Here is a 16788-nt window from a genome sequence, read left to right as displayed (position 1 = left end):
GGAATCTACATCTATAGATTTTCCGCAATAATGCTCCGAAGTGGAGGGTCGCCGTTCAAGGTGTGACAAACGCGTCGTCACAGCGTGACGGAGCGTGTCGCGTCACCAGCGCGGAGCGCGTTCGCGTGCCGCCTCCTCGCCAACTCCTCGCCCTCATTCTCCACGCGAACCATATATTCACGCTTCGGACTCTGCCAACCACAACTCACCACGAATGGCGGGGACCAAGACGAAGCTTTCTGCGAAGCCGCAGGGGAAGGACATCCGGGGATTCTTTACTGGTGGTGGCGCAGGTAGTAGCAAGTCGGCTGGTAGTTCCATGTCGACTCAACGGTCAAATGCTTCTGTGAGTTTCCATCCCACTGTTTTTCAGCCAACCCTCTAGGGTGGGGGCTGTGTCCGCGCTTGTATTGCTTGAGCAGCAGATCCGGTCGCTCATCCGTTCTAGCAACCCCTCCAATAGGGTGAGGCCACAGATAGACCTTGCTTGCACTGGCACATTGATGTATACGAAGAATCGATGGCAAAGCTGTTGTCATTTGTGCTGGATATTGACCAATATGTTGTCTACAGCTGAGACAAAGTGGATCCTTCAAATTAGAAACCATCGAGATCAGTACGTTGCCTGTATTCGCGATTTCGTTCTATTCTAACTGTGTCTGTAGGTGACGAAGACGATGTCAAGTGAGTGCTATAAAGTTCTATATCATGCATCCCTCTGAACATGAGTAGGTCAAGCAGCAAGCCTTCCGTCCCGTAGGTCAAGAACTCTTGAGTGTGGTTCTTGCGATTGACACCTTCCCTTCTAGACCGAAGACTATATCGAAACAAGCTGTAAGTCATTTGGCAACTATTATCACCCACTGCTGATAGAATATCTCAGAAGCCGAAAAGCGAACGTGCCATGGGCGAGGATGTTACATCTAGCCCCGCCCCTACTCTTAAGCGCAAGAAGACAGTCGTCGTATCGAGCGACGAAGAGGATGAAGAGGACACGAAAGCCTCTCCGCCAAGGAAGAAACAGGCCGTAGTCACATCGTCCTCGTCCAAGGCCAAGGCCAAGGCGACTTCCAGTACTCCGGCGTCGAAACCTACGCCCAAGGCCAAGGAGCCCGCTGCGCGCCGGGCAAGTACCGCCACCAAGAAGCATAAGCAAGACGACGACTTCATTGCATCCACCTCCGAGGAGGAAGATGACGACTACCAAGACACTGAAGCCGATGAGTTGCCGAAGAAAGGGCAGGCGAAGGGCAAGCCTGTCCCCAAGAAGGCACCTCCCAAGAAGGCTGCTCCTGCGAAGAAGGCGACACCGGCCAAGGCCCAAGCCGAAAAATTGGCGAACACCAAAGCTAAAGCTGTAGCTAAGGAAGAACCGGTGGAGGTCGATGAAGAGAAGCCGAAGCCCAAATTCAAGTGCGTTCTGCCGACCTTCGTTTCGTCCATCTCTGATGCATTGTGACCACAGCTGGGCGGCCGCGAGAGCGGCCAAAGCAGCAGGGCCTGTGGCTCCAGGATCGAAGCCAATACCGACCCCTGTGGCACCGGACTGCCTTGCTGGCCTGTCGTTCGTGTTCACCGGCGAGCTGACCAGTCTATCTCGCGATGAGGCCATCGAACTCGCGAAGCGCAACGGCGGGTACGTTGCATGTACAAGTGTGATTTTGCCTAGTGACCTCACAGCGTTCTCAGTCGGGTAACGGGCCAGCCCTCGTCGAAAACTTCATATGTCGTTGTCGGGTCGGACGCAGGGCCCAGCAAGCTTGCTGCGATCAAGAAGAACAACTTAAAGACAATCGACGAGGACGGCTTTCTTGATCTGATCGGGACTCGTGTGCCCGATATGCGCAATCTGGACGACAAGACAAAGAAGAAACTCGAGAAGGAGAAGGAAGCGATCCGAACTGCTGCAGCGGAGATGGAGAAGCGGGAGAAGAAGGCGGCGAAAGCGAGCGTGGCCAGCGGGAGCACAGCTAAGATCTCCGCGCAGGACAAACTCTGGACAGACCGGTATGCTCCTCAGACATTGAAGGAAATCTGCGGAAACAAGGGCCAGGTCGAGAAGCTGCAGCGGTGGCTGCATGACTGGTAAGCTGCTGTTCATCCGTTGCACTTATATCCACGTTGGCTGACGCATGTAGGCCATCGAGTCTGAAGGCAAACTTCAAGAAGCCTGGAAAGGACGGCATAAACGTCTACCGAGCAATTATGATCACCGGCTCGCCGGGTATCGGTAAGACTACGAGTGCGCATTTGTGTGCTAAACTTGAGGGATTTACTCCCATTGAGTTGAACGCAAGTGACGCTCGGAGTAAGAAGCTTGTAGAGGTCAGCTCGCTCCTCTCTTACACATAGTACAACGCATGACCAAAGTCAATTTGCAGAACAGCACAAATATTGCAAATACATCCCTTGACGGATGGATGGGAGGTGGACAGGTTCGTCTTACGAATGTTGCTGCCGCTACGTTACTTTGCTCACTGACATGGCCATAGTTGACAAACGCTGCTGGCGTCACTATCACCGACAAGTCCTGCCTTATCATGGATGAAGTAGATGGTATGTCCGCTGGGGACCGAGGAGGTGTAGGTGCTCTAGCTGCTTTGATTAGGAAGACAAAGGTTCGTGTGCTGTTGTACGCAGATATGCCTTCTAACGCAAGACATGAGAGTAGATTCCGATCCTATGCATTGCAAACGACCGAGGCGCTCCAAAACTCAAGCCTTTGACCATGGTCGCCTTCAACTTGACGTTCAGAAAGTCAGTTCAAAGTTCCCTGCACGAAGCATCGCGTCTCACCTTGATGTTAGGCCAGAGGTTGCATCCGTCCGCTCCAGGATATTGTCGATCGCATTCAAGTAAGTGAATGCGCGCTTGAGCTTGATTGGCGACCATATGAAATGAGTGAATCTAATCGTTTCCAGGGAGAAGATGAAGATACCGGCCAATGTTATCGACCAGCTCATTGAGGGCGCACAGTCCGACATTCGACAGGTGTTGAACATGCTATCTACATGGAGGTTGCAAAACGATACGATGGACTTCGATGAGGGAAAGGCACTGTGAGTCGCAATCTGGCATGCGTGTGACGTTCAGGCGATGACGTCCGGACTGGTAGTGTCAAGATGAATGAGAAGTATGCGATCATGACGCCGTTCAACATTATTCAGAAGATGCTCGGGCCGTACATGTTTTCCTCAACTTCAAGAGAAACTCTCAATGATAAGATGGAGCTCTACTTCCATGACCACTCATTCGTCCCGCTATTCGTCCAGGTTGGTGTTGTTTGATTGTTGTGCGTCAATCATGCCGAATGTGGTGCAGGAGAATTACTTGAAGACTCACCCGGCAAGAGTGAAGAACCTGGACGGGCCAGAGAAGGTTCTAAAACACCTGGAACTCATGGATAAAGCTGCTGCGTCCATATCAGATGGTGATCTGGTTGACTCGTTGATACATGGGTACGTCAGCGATGGTCATTCTTGCCTAGAGTAATGCTGATCTGCCGCCGCAGACCCGAACAGCACTGGTCGCTGATGCCATTGCATGCTGTCTGCTCGACAGTCCGCCCGGCATCGTTCCTCTACGGTATGGGTGCGACATACGGAGGGCCCAACGCTATGTCGTTCCCACAGTACGTCTCATGTTGTCTCGCTGGTACGCATGCATACTAAGGGTTGTCGCAGGTGGCTCGGGCAGAACTCAAAACAAACCAAACTTACGCGACAACTCACTGAGGTCCAGGCGCGCATGCGGTTGCACGTCTCTGGAGACAAGGCTGAGATCCGGCAGTCTTACATCCCTGCGATGTTCCCTTACCTCGTGAAACCTCTTGCAGAACAGGGCGCGGTACGTATCAGATGGGCTCACGTTGGATCCAAGACCAAACTGATGCGACTATCGCGAATGTGCAGAGCGCAGTGGACGACATCGTTGAGCGGATGGATGACTATTTCATCTCTCGGGAGGATTGGGACACGATCGTGGAGCTTGGTGTCGATCAGAATAAGGACAGTCTTGTGCTCAAGGAAATATCGACAGCTACCAAGACCTCTTTCACTAAGAAGTACGTATCGACGAGGAGACTGAGTCACCGCTTGCTCACTTGATGTAGGTACAACTCGAGGGATCATCCAATCCCCTTCCACAAGGCCGCAGACCTAGGCAAGGTGCCCAAGAAGCTTGCCGCAGCTGGACCCCTCCCTGATCTGGAAGAGGCCTTAGATGTAAGTGGCCCTTAATCCGGCGGATCCTGTGCTGAGACATGACTTAGGTGGATGATGACGGGGAGGGTGTTGCCGAGGAGGTCGAAGAGGCTTCCGACGATGATGTCTCAAAGGACAAACTCATCAAGGCACCCAAGAAAGCGGCCGCTAAGTCGGCAACCACGGCCAAGGGGAAAGCTAAGGCCAAGAAGTGATTGTATATGTATCTGTCTCCATCCAGTGTATCGTAGTACTATAAGCTTGTTTAGTGTCTTGCTTTTTGGTGTAATGATCGTGTTTGACTGAAACTTCCATGGGTATCGGTGCTCGATATAAGTCGGGTATATAGTGAAGAACCCGGTTTGTCCGTTGCGTCCTCGAATCTGTGTCGCAGTCATGAGTACAACTTCACAGCATAACTGCAGTGATGGTTGCTCCTATACTCGCAGATACCAGCCACCGGGCGGTCCACTTGTTTGCCCCGCTCTCCTCAGCGGACACAGACGAAGATTTGTTCAGTGAGATGGGGACGGTCTGCACAGCTGCACCGTTCGCGGGAAGCGTTCCTTCGTAAAAGCCGAGTGTACTGGTCGCGTTGGTCACGTTGCCCGACCCGCCGCACGCACCGACGAAATCACCGTACAGCGCCTCCCTCTGGCTCACGAACGACACGAAGCTGTCCAAGGAACACGAATCCTCCGGCCCATCGGTGCATCCTGGCAGCGGTATCTGCGCGGCATTAACGAGTACCCGGACGAAATCGGTGTTGCTGCTGTTCCCGGTCGCGGTTGCATTGCATTGGAGGCGCTCGAGCCCGATGTTTGCGAGGAAGGGCAAGATGTTGGAGGTGCGCCATGCCCGGTCGTAGTTGATCGAGTCGGCCGGCATACTTGCGTTCGTCGTGTTGAACAACCCGAGATTGGTGACAATGAAGGGTGGCTCTGCCAATCAATCAAATTAGGGCTGCACGCATCGTTTTCGCAGATGTCAGATACGGACCTTCACGGTGTGTGAAGCTTATAAACAATTGCTGATCACCAGCGCTCGAGTTCGTGGCCGAAGTGTTCGCGCTCCCAGAGAGCAGGCGAGTCGACGCGGAGACCCAAGGCATGCCGAGCACGGGCGCGAGCTCGTTGCCATACCCAAGCGAACGGTGGTACATCAAGTCGTTCGCGTACTCGTAGCCGAGCCACTCGCTCTCGCTGAAGAGGTCCAAGTTGCAGAACCCGGAGAGGGTCATGTTTCGGATGACGGTGTCGTAGCCACAAAGCGATTGAGCGGCAAACACGTCGCTCGCAGTCCAGTTGAATGAGGAGCTGACGAGTCCATTGAGTCGCGCGACGATCGTTGGTGCGTAGGTGTTGATGAAGGTCATCTTCTCGACTGATCCTCTGTTAGCGTCGAAAGCCTCGCAAGATTGCTGTCAGGTGCGTCAGGTCAGAGATTGTAGTGAACTAGGAGTAGCAAAAGACAAACATGCGGAGTCAATGTATTCGCAAACTGGCTCTCGCCCTGATCCACAATGACAAGGGTTGCTTTATCCATGGATGCATTGAAACCCTGGATAAATGCCTTGGACGTCTTCTGAATAACGGCGTCAGCCGTGTAAACATACTGCTGTTACATATGGCGCAAACCTGATCACGCGTTGCCGATGCGCTCCAAAACTTCCAGGAATCCTCGTTCTTGAACCCAAGGATACTGTTATACCTCTGAGCGAAGATTGCCCCAAGAGCGGCGGCATCCTGCTTGCCAGTCTTGGTCACCTTTTCGATCTCTTTATCAGGATCGTCAATCGGACTTGTCCAATTGGTGAGGAAAGACAACGATGAGTCGTCCGAGAACGCATGTCTGTCAGAGAAGTTCCCCAGCTTGTAAAGAAAGGGTGCGATGGTATGCTCGTATTCGTACTACGGAAGCTGCTCAGCAATTGTCAGCAGCATGAGATTGGCGGCAACGAACGTCATTCGCGTAGATGTCTGAATGCCGAACGAGATATGTTGCGTGCATTACAGAACACCCAACCGGCAGCGCTGCGGTTAGTCCCACCCCAGGTGAGTTGAAGTATGGCGAGTTTCCGGACAAGTCTGTAAGCCACCAGTCAGTCCAGATGCATCAGAACTCAATTGGCCGTGCCTACGCTGCAAGACGTCAAAAGTATCATTGCCAATCACTTCTCGAGGTTGATGTGCTGGGTGGGCATCCTTGACGAACTCGGCGCGTACCTCCAGCTCGCTCCGCGGGAGCCCGACTGCAAAGGGGAGCCCTGTGAACAGCGCGAGCAACACCTTCATATGCATGGTTGTAGTCAACGCGGCGTTCACGGGTCGTCAGCCTCGCTAAGGCCAGCTCGCGTCGTGCTTTTGCTATGCAAGCAGGCGGCTGGCCAGACCGTCATGCCAAGGTCGGCCAAGCTGTTACCCCACGCGGTCGGCGGGGCGAATGCTGCATGCTCAGTCCGAAGCATATTAGTTGGTCGTCAAAGCCGAACAGCAGCCAAACGAATGTGTTGCAGAACTTCCCTCTGGCGTCGGCATTTGCAGTGTAACTCTGGAGACATCGTTGCCAGTCCAGCCTGAGTGTCTCGCGCAGTGTGCTGCCGCAATGGTGATCAACCGGAGTCAAAAATACGGTCTGGCAGTGCTGCCCACTAGTAGGGCATAGTGGCAATGGCAGCTTCCTGCGATGCTACCAAGATGCTACATAACGATAGTCCGGGTGAGTATGAACGCGTTGCGGCTTGCGCCTACATACTAACTACGCCGTGCAGACTGGAGGAGGAGGAGGAGGGTGGGTCCATTTGTGACAAATTTACGCACAGAAATTTAGCGGTTCCCGCTGACGGGCCGCGGCGGACTGCAGATCATATCATCATGAGCGTCTCAGTGACCCTCTCCTGGAATCACATCCACTGTGGCTGTCCACAGGCCGTCGGCCCCTCATGATCAATGCTTTTGTTGTTGCAACGGCCGACCTCCACTGGCATATGTCTTGGGGCCCCTTCAGTCTCTTCGCTCGACGACTCGGAGGAGGTTCACATTCTTGACTCATTTCCTCTTTCAAGGTCTTAAGCTTCCGAGTCCTTCCGCGCTGACAACTACCTATCGCGCTTGCGTAGGCTGGGTCGCCACTATTACTAGTAGACTCGCTACCAGGTTGGTCTCCTACGTATGCTTCTCTGGTAATTGGATCTGAATAGGATTGAACTTCTTCCAGAACACGCGTTGTAGCGTCTTACCTTGGCCCTATCCTCCCAAGGCTCTGTCGAATCATGCCTGTCAATTCAGAACCTGTAGTCCCTGCCGAACTCTGCGATACCGTCATCGACCATCTTCACGATGATCCTCGCACCCTCGCAGCGTGCGCGCTCGTCTGTCGAGCATGGGTCCCCTCTTCACGGATGCACCAATTTCACACCGTCATCCTCCACCGGTTCCCCGGCTGGCGAGGCCGACGACTCTCGCTCATTTCCGACCCGTCATCGACGGTCCTCCCATACATACGTCGCCTTGCACTTGGAGAAGGCAGACGGCGCGGATCTGAGCCATATTGGCTTGACGAAGCGTTGCTCGAGATTCGCGTCGATGATCTAGTAGCACTAGAGTATCTAGAGCTCATCGACCTCAATTGGGAAATGCTCTCGTTGGAGTCGGTCAGACGCCTCCATATGCTATGCCATCGACCTCAAAGTGTGGCTGTGCGGCTCTCTTTCATTCCCAGTCTCTGCTCCCTGCTCGACCTACTCCAAGCATGCGACTCAGCCCACAAGTTCGTCGCCGACGGAAACGACGATGTACATGAGCTCGCAGCCATGCCTGCTTCGTTGACCATGCCACAACACCTACACACCCTGGAAGTCAACGGCTTCATGGCCCATTTCACTCATGCCCTCTGCCGCCTTGCACCGAAGCATGACAACATCCGTACGGTCTACATTCCATCTATCTTCATCGGACAGGCTGCCGGGATCGCCCGCTTCATGCAATGGTGTGGCTCAACCGTCGAGGAGATCAGTCTAGACTTCCCGGATCCACGCACCAGGCGGGATGATTCTGAGCTCCAGGAAGGTAGAGGCTGCGTCTCGTAGACAAGCTCTCCCACTGACAATCTTACCAGCTCCATTCTGCGACGCCGGAGGATTGAAGGACAACACATCGCTCCGCGTCATCAACCTCATTGGTGCTCCCTCAGGCCTGCTGTCAATTCTCAGGCAGGTCAGCTCCGAGGTCGTTGAGCAGGTCAGCATCGACACCGCTCCTGGCGCCCTGAGCGATCTCGATTTCGACGGGCTCGCTGCCCTCTTCTCAAGAGGCGTCTTCGCATCGGCGAAGCTCCGCATACTTGGCTCGGACATACCCGTGCAGCCCCTGATAGAGATGCGGGACGAGGTGTACGATAAGCTGAGTGCTCTGCGGGAGCAGGGGCGACTCGTATTCGAGCGGGCTGGTGGGTATGCCATGGACCCCTCTACGCCTCCCGTTAATGAGGCGAAGTGGGGTCCTCCATTTGTCGTGAACGATATGCTATTGGATCATTATCACCCAGGCAGCTCGACGTCCTAGAACGTTGGTAAGCCTGGGGTAGAATTCCATGCATCCCAAAACTAAATACATTGTCAGTGTATTGCTGATGAGGCCACGAATTTATAATTTATTGTAACATGCGCGACCAGGCCTATTGTACAGGCTTATGTCGTAAACCCCTGCGCGCGTTGACGGTCTGATGGCGCTGAACTGCCTTGAGCTCTTCAATAAAAGTTGTCGCTGAGAATGTGGAGCGCCTTATGTTATGGTCACGGTTTCAATCCGGTGAGTGAAGCACCAACCTTCTGTCCAAACTGCTGCTGCCTGCAGGCTTGTCGATCCATGAGAACGTCGGTCGTATATATATAGCGCCCTCGATTTGCAGTTGGCTAACAGGCTGTCAAGGGCCAGAATCCTGCTGGTTTCACGGCGACGCCACCGAACTTAGCCATTCTGGAGGGCGAGTCCTTCATGTCGAGCGTCGTGGCCACAAGTAAGTACAACATACCTATGCACAACTTGGATTACCGATATGTATCCAAGGAAAGCGAGTGAAACCGCCTGACGGAGGTGCGGGCCCAGTGTCAAGAAAATACCTCCGAGTTGACATTAGGTCTTCAAGGATCTGCGACGCTTGCGAACTGGGCAAAAGCTGTGCGTGGTTGAAAGGTTAGTGTCCCACTGGCACTTCCTTCTTTGACGGTGCTCCGACTCCGAGAGGGTTTCGGAAACGCCGCCGGTGGTCTGGATCTCATCACGACAATTCGCGATAACAACCTCACCAGGGAGCCTTCGCATCTGCTTCCAGTTGTGAGGCAGGCGAGTCCGAGGTCGTGGAACGCGTCAGCATCGACACCGCCTCCTGGGCCTTCGACGCTCTCGCGTCGGCAAGACTACGCGTACGACCCTCCGATATCGACGTGCTGTCGATAGGAAGGAAGAAGTTGAGTATTGATCTTCAGGAGCAGGAACGGCTCGGATTTGAGCGTACTGGCGGATATCCGATGAATTGGGACCCTCTTTTGACGAGGCGAAGTCGATTGGTACCCTGCTTACTCATCCACGACATCGGTGAGATCATGCCATGATCTCAACATCTAGGCCAGCGCTGTGCAGAACAATCGCATCGAGTAGGCTGGATCCTGCTCTAGGACTGGTTGCAGCGACTCACCGCATGCAGTGTGGATACGGTCGCATAGTGAAACCTGAGTATGCGGGATATCACAGAGCCTCACGTCCTTGCGACAGACGACTCGGAGGCTGCTGTGCAATCACGGTGGTATGATGATGATGGCCTAGAAGGCGGCTGCTGCACTTTCAGAGAGACATGTCCTCTCGTGAACACTGCACATTCGCTGTGGTTGCAACCCTGTGACCTGTTGGACTTGCTTCTACCATACTCACTGCAGAGTGTTAAACGACGTTATCAGCCACTGAAACCACAATGAGTACGAGTAGGCGGAATACAAATAACGCGGCGAGTCCTCGATCCGCGAACATGTCAACGTTATGTCAAACAACAGAACATGAATGCCGTGTTGCTCGCCGGCGACGAGATCCTGGGCAACAATTCCGCGATCATTGATACTTATCGGAACCACCTTGATTGCTGGCGATGCCAGTGACCTGCCCAACTTGAGCGTCCATCCTTCGTCCTTGCGAGTCCTCCGATCCGACGCAGAGGCCAGGCCAGTGGCCGTCTAGTGCATTCTTGATACACCCGCGCCCCAAACGATGTGGCACAGTTGTTCCCTTGTTCAAGCGTCCTCTCGGGATACGGGCGTGCAATCAGTAGTGTGAGCGACCTGGGCAAGTACCGAGGAAATGGCAAATACGATAGGATTGCCAACGGCCGTATGCACGAATGGAGAATCGTGGCACCTAGAACAACACACTGCGAGACAATTGCCATTGGTAGTATGACTTCGACGGTCTCCAAACGGTGCTGATTGCGTACCAGTGCAATTTGCGTGATGAAGACCAACTTATGAAGACACTCAGGTAGTCACTACTAGCGCCGTCCCTGTTTAACAATCATTTGAGCCACAGACGGCTGGATGGTCTGACGTAGAGCTTTCCAGCAGGGTGCAGTACATACAAGGATCACTTCAATCTGCTTGGTTCGTGAGGGGGACCACGCCCGGGTCTCATGTCCGAATATCCGAGTCGAGACTACTTGCGTCCTAGAGGCCGGTACCGGTATTGATGGAGGTGTTGTCACTGTCAGATGCTTGACATGAAACTCTCACACAAATATGTGCGTTCAGTTTCGCAAGTGGTTTCTTTCACCGTTGGCAATGTGAACGGCATCGCGGTATGCACTCGAAAACAGCCGAGAAATGGGAGTTGCAATGAGCAAGACAACAGAATGAGGAAGATGAACGCCAGGGCGAAAGGCAGAGTCGACAACAAGCGCATCAAATTGACCGCTGGCCGAGCGACCCGGTCTGGCCGTCTTTGGCAGTCCATCAAATGTTCGATGCGCCCTAGCGATCATATCAAGGCTGTGCGTTCTGCCGTCAGGCCGTGCGGTGTCAAGTAGAGGGGCGGGACGTGTTTCGCAGCGAGGCATTCCTCTTCGTCTCTTCCTCTTCATTCGCCTTTGCCTCTTTTTCTTACGGATTTTCTACATTTTATCGTCATGGCCCAACAGTTCGACAGTCGTCTTGACATGCGGGTACCGGGTGCCCATGCTCGTCGCGGAGCAAAATTCGCGCGCTCACTGAGCGCATCACCCACGTCGGGGACGGTGGGCGTCGAGACGTCGGTTCCCAGCATCACCGCTCGCTCGCACGGGGACGAGCTCACAAAGGGGGAGAAGGCGGGTGTGGTCGTGTGTGTAATTCTATTCTTTGCCATCCTCGGTGAGTACTTTCGACGTGCTTCTTGATAGACAACCTGAGATGGATCGTCCTTCGTGATAGGCCTCGTTGCATGGAGGGTAGGCAAGTGGCGCCGTCGGAAGGCCCTCATGAAGGCAGCGTCCGCCCATGTCAACGTCTCGTTTGCTGACCAGAAGCACGGCGAGAAGACGGCCTTCTACATCGACTTCGACAAGGTCGGCCAGCAGATGGAGAAGCCGCCGATGAAGGTGACCATGCCCACCACGCCCGCTGCGAGCATGAAGCGGACGTCGACAAAGGGACCGTGGACGCACATCATCCCCGGTGCGCTGCCCTCAGGAAAGAACAACTACCTTTTCGCCCAGATCTCGGCACGCCCACGTGACGAACCATTCAGCGATTCTCCTCCACCCTCGTACGTCGCAGCAAGTAGTGCGAAACGTGTGGGTCCGCCTACACTCGCCATTCCTCCCAGGCCAGACTCTGCCAACGCCGTGGTTCCGAGCCCCCGCTCATCCTCGTTCGGACCAGACTCCCCTCTGTACAAGACGCCCGGCAAGGACTTGAAACACAAATCTTTCCTCGGCAGCAAGCCCCTGCCGCGCGTCATGTTTGTGCAGAGCACCTTCAAGCCTTCCCTCGCGGATGAGCTTCCCATCAAGGTCGGCGAGAAGCTCAAGATGCTGGAGGAGTACGAGGACGAGTGGTGCCTTGTCCAGCGCATTGGGGGCGACGTGCAGAAGGGTGTCGTCCCGCGCTTCTGCCTCCGCGAGCAGTCATGAGCATACCTCCCCGTCACACCCGGACCTGCATGTTTGTAACGATCGATCACGAAGCCCCGCGACGCCATACGACGCATCGACGCCCCACCGCATTGTGCACTGCGACAGTTCTACCTTAACTGGCCATTCTTTTGTACCCCTTGCCTTGACTTTATATTTATCGTACTAGTCTTTCGTGAGTTCTCCGCTTGTATCTGAGTCTTCCTAACGCTGATCGCAGTTTGCTTCCCAGGTCGCACTTGCCGTGACATTACGACTATTTATAGTGCTTTGTTCTTCGTGAGTGCGGTGACTGTCCTCTCGCTTGCGTACCTGCCAGTCAGAGTCCATCCGCTCCTTTTGTAAATTATTGTCACGGACAGTGCTACGATGAACAACCCTGGACAATATACTCTATATGGCTGCGGGTCGAAGTGCTCGCCCGCTAGACTATATCACCGTGCAGTGTTACGAGTTTCATGTCCGTCGAGTGCATCGTCATCGCTGTGGTCTTCATTCTTCATTCCTTTCTAATGCGTTCATGGCACAAGGATTGGATGCTTTACATGCATGCACTATACGGCGGTGGGTATGTAAGGTAAGGTACGGAGTCGCGAAGAGCTACAACATAAAGCTACAATGCGACGAGGGGCCGGAAGGAATGCGGTCCGTTTGGCTAAGCTTATGTATGACATGACAAAGGTATCGCGACAAGACGTTGTCCACTCCTGGGTATTGATGGATGTAGCTACAAAAAGTGCGTGGGCGAGGCAGATCATGTTGACAGAGTACGAGAAATTTATGCTACTTCGAGTGCTACGATGCTTTATGTCAGTCTTTCCCCAATGCTCTAGACCGAACCAAGACTCACCATGCTACAGTGCAGAATACAAGCCAGTGCTGGGTGTGCCCGATGACATGATTCAGAGCTTGGGAGACAGCGTTCCGCGGCCCCTTCCGCCCTCGGCAGTCTGAAAGTCGCCTTTCTCTGAGTCGACCTCTCTCAGAGCCACACTGGCCAGCCCCATCCTCGGTGAGCTCAGCGCGTGGTCTGAAAGCCCTGTGAGCCCGAGGCCAAGGCCCACAGAGGATGGAGACAGGGCCTTCTCCCGCTCCCTCGGCTCCTCCATCGCATCCCGCCTCTCCCTTTCCGGAGCCCTCCCGCGCTCGCCCAAGAGGGGGTCCTCGAGTCTCCGCCGGTGCCCACGGGCATCATGATAGGAGCGGAACGTGCGGATAATCATTGCGAAACAAAGAAGTCCGAGGGCGAACACCGCTGTGATAGCCGTGCGTACGCCGATGGCCTGTGTGCGGGTCAAGGGAGCGGGGGGAGTCTGGTCTGACGCCGCGCCGGTTCGCCAGACGAAGGAGAGGATGGACACGCAGAAAGCAATCATGGACCATGCTAGCCAGATAGCAGGCGTCGCGAGCAAGACCCAGATGTTCCACAGGATGGAGGTCTTGGATCTCTGCGCTTCCTAGAAGATAAATTAGTATCGGAGCCTGCCGAATGCAGTACCCAAACGTACCTCCGCCCAGCGGGATGCTCTGTCCATAGTACGCATGGTTCCAAATTGTACGATGAAGACACATCCATAGATGAGACTCATGAGCGCGAAGATCAGGCCAAACAGCGCGGCTGAGCGTGTCAGTGGGTCGTCGTCCGCGTCGTTCACTTGAAACATCGTCAAGATCGCCCTGTATCAACAAGATTGCACAAATGTGAGTGGGTTATAGTCACTATTTGCACACGGAAGAAAAAGGGAAGAGCGGACCTCTTGCGAGGGGGTGCGGAGATGATCAATACGCACGTGCACAGAAGCGCAGACACCAAATTGAGCGTCTTCCACTCGCGGAGGAGGGAGTCCACGAACTGCTCCCATGAGTGTTTGAAGCGCACCAGTGCTGGTGAGACCGTTTCTGGGTTCCAGTCTTCGGGGAAGGGCAGGAGCACCGTGTGCGCATGAGGCGCGGAGCGGCCCCGCGACGCAGATTGATACAAAGTAGGGATGTGAAACGCGTTCGAGATCGACGCGTCGATCATGCGTCGAACGTCGGGCTTGCTGACCTCCGCATCTTCAAACACTCGAGCGACGCGCGACCAGTACAACGCGGGCAGCCCTAGTAGCAAGATGAGGTATGCCTGACGGGGAAGGCTGTCGCAAAGGAAGATTTGTGTATCGCTGGCGAGCGTGAACCAGCCGCTGTCCGACTCGGCCGACTTCTCTCCGGCCTTTGCACTCGCTGGTAAGGGAAGACACCCGAAGAGTCGATCGTTAGGATTGCTGTCTTCGTCATCCTTCCGTGCACTGGCGCATCTGCTACCTCTGTTGAACGCGCTCAAACGGAATGGATCCACAGGAATGAAGGGTTCCTCGCGAGTGTGGTGCCGATGTAGTGCCCATCCGAGTCGACGAAGAGGCGATGCAGCTCTGGATTGGGACGGGGATCGGGAGGTCGGTGTTTGCGTTTCCTTGCCGGGCCTCGGAGAAAGGTTGCGCAGATTGTGTATACGGAGGTCAGAGGGCTGCTGCGGTGTCTGCTTGGTACCGACAGAGCCCTCTCCTGACAAGGGAGATGGGGAGCGGGTTGCCGACTGGCTGCGACGATGAGGGCGTCTCGCCGCAATAGCTGTGTACGATACATTTATTCAAGCAACTCAGTGCATAGACTCGCTTTCGGGCGGCGACCTACTTACCTTGCCTAATACCTTGGAGAGTAGCTGGCAGAGACGTGTGGTCGCTCTCCAAAGATTGCCTCTGCCGCGTCGTCCCAACGCCAATGGAACCGTCCGATTCGCTGGCACGCGTGTAGGGTGGAACCTGATGCCGGCCTTGAGTACCGGCCGAGCCCGGCGAGTCGATAGAAGACAGTGAGCTAGACATATCCATGCTGCGACGGACAATACGGCTTGGCGAGCGCAGACGTCCAAGAGCAGGTGATGACTGAGTCGGTAGCGCCGACAGTTTGTCCGAGCTTGTCTGGTTTGACGAAGACGACTCAGACTCTGGTGTCCGCTCAGCCCTTGCTCGTCTACAACATTTAAGAAAACACTACCTTGCATCTGTGCGCCCTGCGAGGTACTGGATGATGGAAACGGTACTGAGCTCTGGCCAAGCTGGTGCGTCTGGGGATCGCTTGCAGACATATGGTGCCAGGAACACGTCGGTCTAAGGAGAGTGAATATTCGGGAGGAGGACTAGAGAGCGTAGAGAATGAGCGTGGGTGTCTCAGGCCAGCGTCGCCTTTATATGACTGTGCGCGACTAACGCAAGTGGGCGACTCGGACAGACCCCACCGAGCAGGTTCAACAGAGGTTACTAAATTGGGAAGACGGGGTTCGGCACGTGACATCTGTCCAACTCCGGCCATTCACGCCACAACGGCGCAATGGCACTGAGAATGTAGTTCGCTTTATGGGCATCTGCATTGCAATGAACGAAGTCCATCGCATGTAATATATGACATCCTATCATGCGGTGGTCATGCCACACTATGATGGCAGTTCTTTCAGTCGCAAAAACGATCCCGTGAAAGTATAGCTGTACCGACGCCCGGCGTCGGCCACCGGGACCGGCTGCACCGCACACACAACCACAGGCTGACCGTAGGTCACATAAGCCACAGTGACAGCTAGACATGTTACGGAATGCAGTGCCAATCTGCATACAGAGGCTATGACGGATTGGTGATGGAGGCATTGTTTTTGAGACTCACTTCATCTGGCGGCCATTATTCCACCTAATCTTCTGCATCAAGCTTGAGCTTCCATGCTTTAGTTCAGGGGTTTTGCCGGTTCCTCGACCAATAACAACGAGCAATGTCAATAAGTCTCCAGCCTAAGCACGAAGATGAACTCACGATGTTAGGCTATTTGGAATCAATGGTTCCATACCAAGCTGTCGAATTCAACGGAGACACGGAAGGATAACCCGAGCAGTGGCATCTGAAATATAGAGCAGGGGCCCAACCGTAGATGCACTGCCATACATGACGCGTTTGAGGTTGGCTCATCGGTGATGTGACGATGCACCGAGCCGCTGCCGCCGCGACATTGATGCCGGGGAAACGTCGCTCCGTGAAGAGGACAGGGCTGACAGTGCAGGCAATTAACCGAGACGAAGAGAATGCCTGTCTCGTGTCCGTCAATTAAATCGGATTAATAAACATAGACCGCGGAATTAGAGCGGCCCTAAGGGCACCATCGTAATTGCGACAATCTTGGACCAGATGTCGAAGCTCCGGCGGTCGATTGAAGCTTCGCGGATCTTAGGCGGGACCCATGCCTTCCGGACGTGCTTTGCAAATCGGCAGAAATAAAGACGTCGATGCAACGGGATCGGCGTGCACCGATCTCGTCGTAGATCGTGTCCGGAGCGATCGACGTACCACCGAGATGAGGACGTACCAAAGTAGTAACAGTAACACTGCGCCAGTGTTACTCCTTTGCCGTAACCAG

The 16788-nt window shown here is 54.4% G+C and overlaps 7 protein-coding genes across 7 annotated transcripts; 5 read left to right on the top strand and 2 right to left on the bottom strand.

Annotated features, from left to right (window-relative positions):
* Positions 1 to 1448: 1448 nt before the first annotated feature.
* On the top strand, positions 1449 to 4417 carry B0H18DRAFT_874507 (DNA replication factor C, large subunit; the record flags this gene model as incomplete). The annotated part of the gene is made up of 16 exons (XM_048040355.1): positions 1449 to 1636; positions 1690 to 1831; positions 1880 to 2085; positions 2139 to 2325; positions 2382 to 2435; positions 2493 to 2618; positions 2672 to 2757; positions 2808 to 2855; positions 2922 to 3059; positions 3116 to 3272; positions 3322 to 3458; positions 3512 to 3631; positions 3684 to 3846; positions 3912 to 4063; positions 4112 to 4223; positions 4271 to 4417. The coding sequence occupies 16 exons, from the start codon at positions 1449 to 1451 to the stop codon at positions 4415 to 4417; spliced, it is 2163 nt and encodes a 720-aa protein (XP_047895064.1).
* A 193-nt stretch (positions 4418 to 4610) lies between these two features.
* On the bottom strand, positions 4611 to 6517 carry B0H18DRAFT_1103616 (histidine phosphatase superfamily; the record flags this gene model as incomplete). Its single annotated transcript, XM_048032590.1, has 6 exons — positions 6343 to 6517; positions 6165 to 6289; positions 5840 to 6112; positions 5679 to 5786; positions 5202 to 5622; positions 4611 to 5143 (listed from the first exon to the last, which is right to left on the bottom strand). Exons 1-6 carry the CDS (start codon positions 6500 to 6502, stop codon positions 4611 to 4613), a joined length of 1620 nt encoding a protein of 539 aa, XP_047895063.1. The 5' UTR covers positions 6503 to 6517.
* A 79-nt stretch (positions 6518 to 6596) lies between these two features.
* Positions 6597 to 6851, top strand: B0H18DRAFT_999143 (uncharacterized protein; the record flags this gene model as incomplete). Its single annotated transcript, XM_048045539.1, has 1 exon — positions 6597 to 6851. A coding segment is annotated over one exon (185 nt), but the record flags the coding sequence as incomplete, so codon positions are not given.
* A 560-nt stretch (positions 6852 to 7411) lies between these two features.
* On the top strand, positions 7412 to 8567 carry B0H18DRAFT_232716 (uncharacterized protein). Its single transcript, XM_048037227.1, has one exon. It carries the CDS (start codon positions 7474 to 7476, stop codon positions 8287 to 8289), a length of 816 nt encoding a protein of 271 aa, XP_047895061.1. The 5' UTR covers positions 7412 to 7473; the 3' UTR covers positions 8290 to 8567.
* Positions 8568 to 9196: 629 nt separating this feature from the next.
* Positions 9197 to 9813, top strand: B0H18DRAFT_953786 (uncharacterized protein; the record flags this gene model as incomplete). Its single annotated transcript, XM_048042215.1, has 3 exons — positions 9197 to 9218; positions 9339 to 9379; positions 9511 to 9813. The coding sequence occupies 3 exons, from the start codon at positions 9197 to 9199 to the stop codon at positions 9811 to 9813; spliced, it is 366 nt and encodes a 121-aa protein (XP_047895060.1).
* A 1553-nt stretch (positions 9814 to 11366) lies between these two features.
* Positions 11367 to 12350, top strand: B0H18DRAFT_1117697 (uncharacterized protein; the record flags this gene model as incomplete). Its single annotated transcript, XM_048033638.1, has 2 exons — positions 11367 to 11589; positions 11650 to 12350. The coding sequence occupies 2 exons, from the start codon at positions 11367 to 11369 to the stop codon at positions 12348 to 12350; spliced, it is 924 nt and encodes a 307-aa protein (XP_047895059.1).
* Positions 12351 to 13111: 761 nt separating this feature from the next.
* On the bottom strand, positions 13112 to 15610 carry B0H18DRAFT_232692 (uncharacterized protein). Its single transcript, XM_048037226.1, has 6 exons — positions 15387 to 15610; positions 15028 to 15336; positions 14105 to 14960; positions 13859 to 14027; positions 13201 to 13807; positions 13112 to 13145 (listed from the first exon to the last, which is right to left on the bottom strand). Exons 1-5 carry the CDS (start codon positions 15475 to 15477, stop codon positions 13253 to 13255), a joined length of 1980 nt encoding a protein of 659 aa, XP_047895058.1. The 5' UTR covers positions 15478 to 15610; the 3' UTR covers positions 13112 to 13145; positions 13201 to 13252.
* Between the last annotated feature and the right edge of the window lie 1178 nt (positions 15611 to 16788).

Source organism: Fomitopsis serialis (assembly GCF_022376445.1).
Source record: "Fomitopsis serialis strain Sig1Antser10 chromosome Unknown B0H18scaffold_22, whole genome shotgun sequence".
Classification (NCBI taxonomy): Eukaryota; Fungi; Basidiomycota; class Agaricomycetes; order Polyporales; family Fomitopsidaceae; genus Fomitopsis; species Fomitopsis serialis.
This window is presented reverse-complemented; position numbering and strand designations above follow the sequence as displayed.

Coding starts and splice junctions, on each gene's coding strand:
- B0H18DRAFT_232716 (XM_048037227.1), top strand. CDS start 7,474: ATGCCTGTCAATTCAGAACCTGTAGTCCCTGCCGAACTCTGCGATACC.
- B0H18DRAFT_232692 (XM_048037226.1), bottom strand. CDS start 15,477: ATGTCTGCAAGCGATCCCCAGACGCACCAGCTTGGCCAGAGCTCAGTA. Junction 14,028..14,104: donor TCCGCACCCCCTCGCAAGAG/GTCCGCTCTTCC, acceptor TTGTTGATACAG/GGCGATCTTGACGATGTTTC. Junction 13,808..13,858: donor GAGCATCCCGCTGGGCGGAG/GTACGTTTGGGT, acceptor TTTATCTTCTAG/GAAGCGCAGAGATCCAAGAC.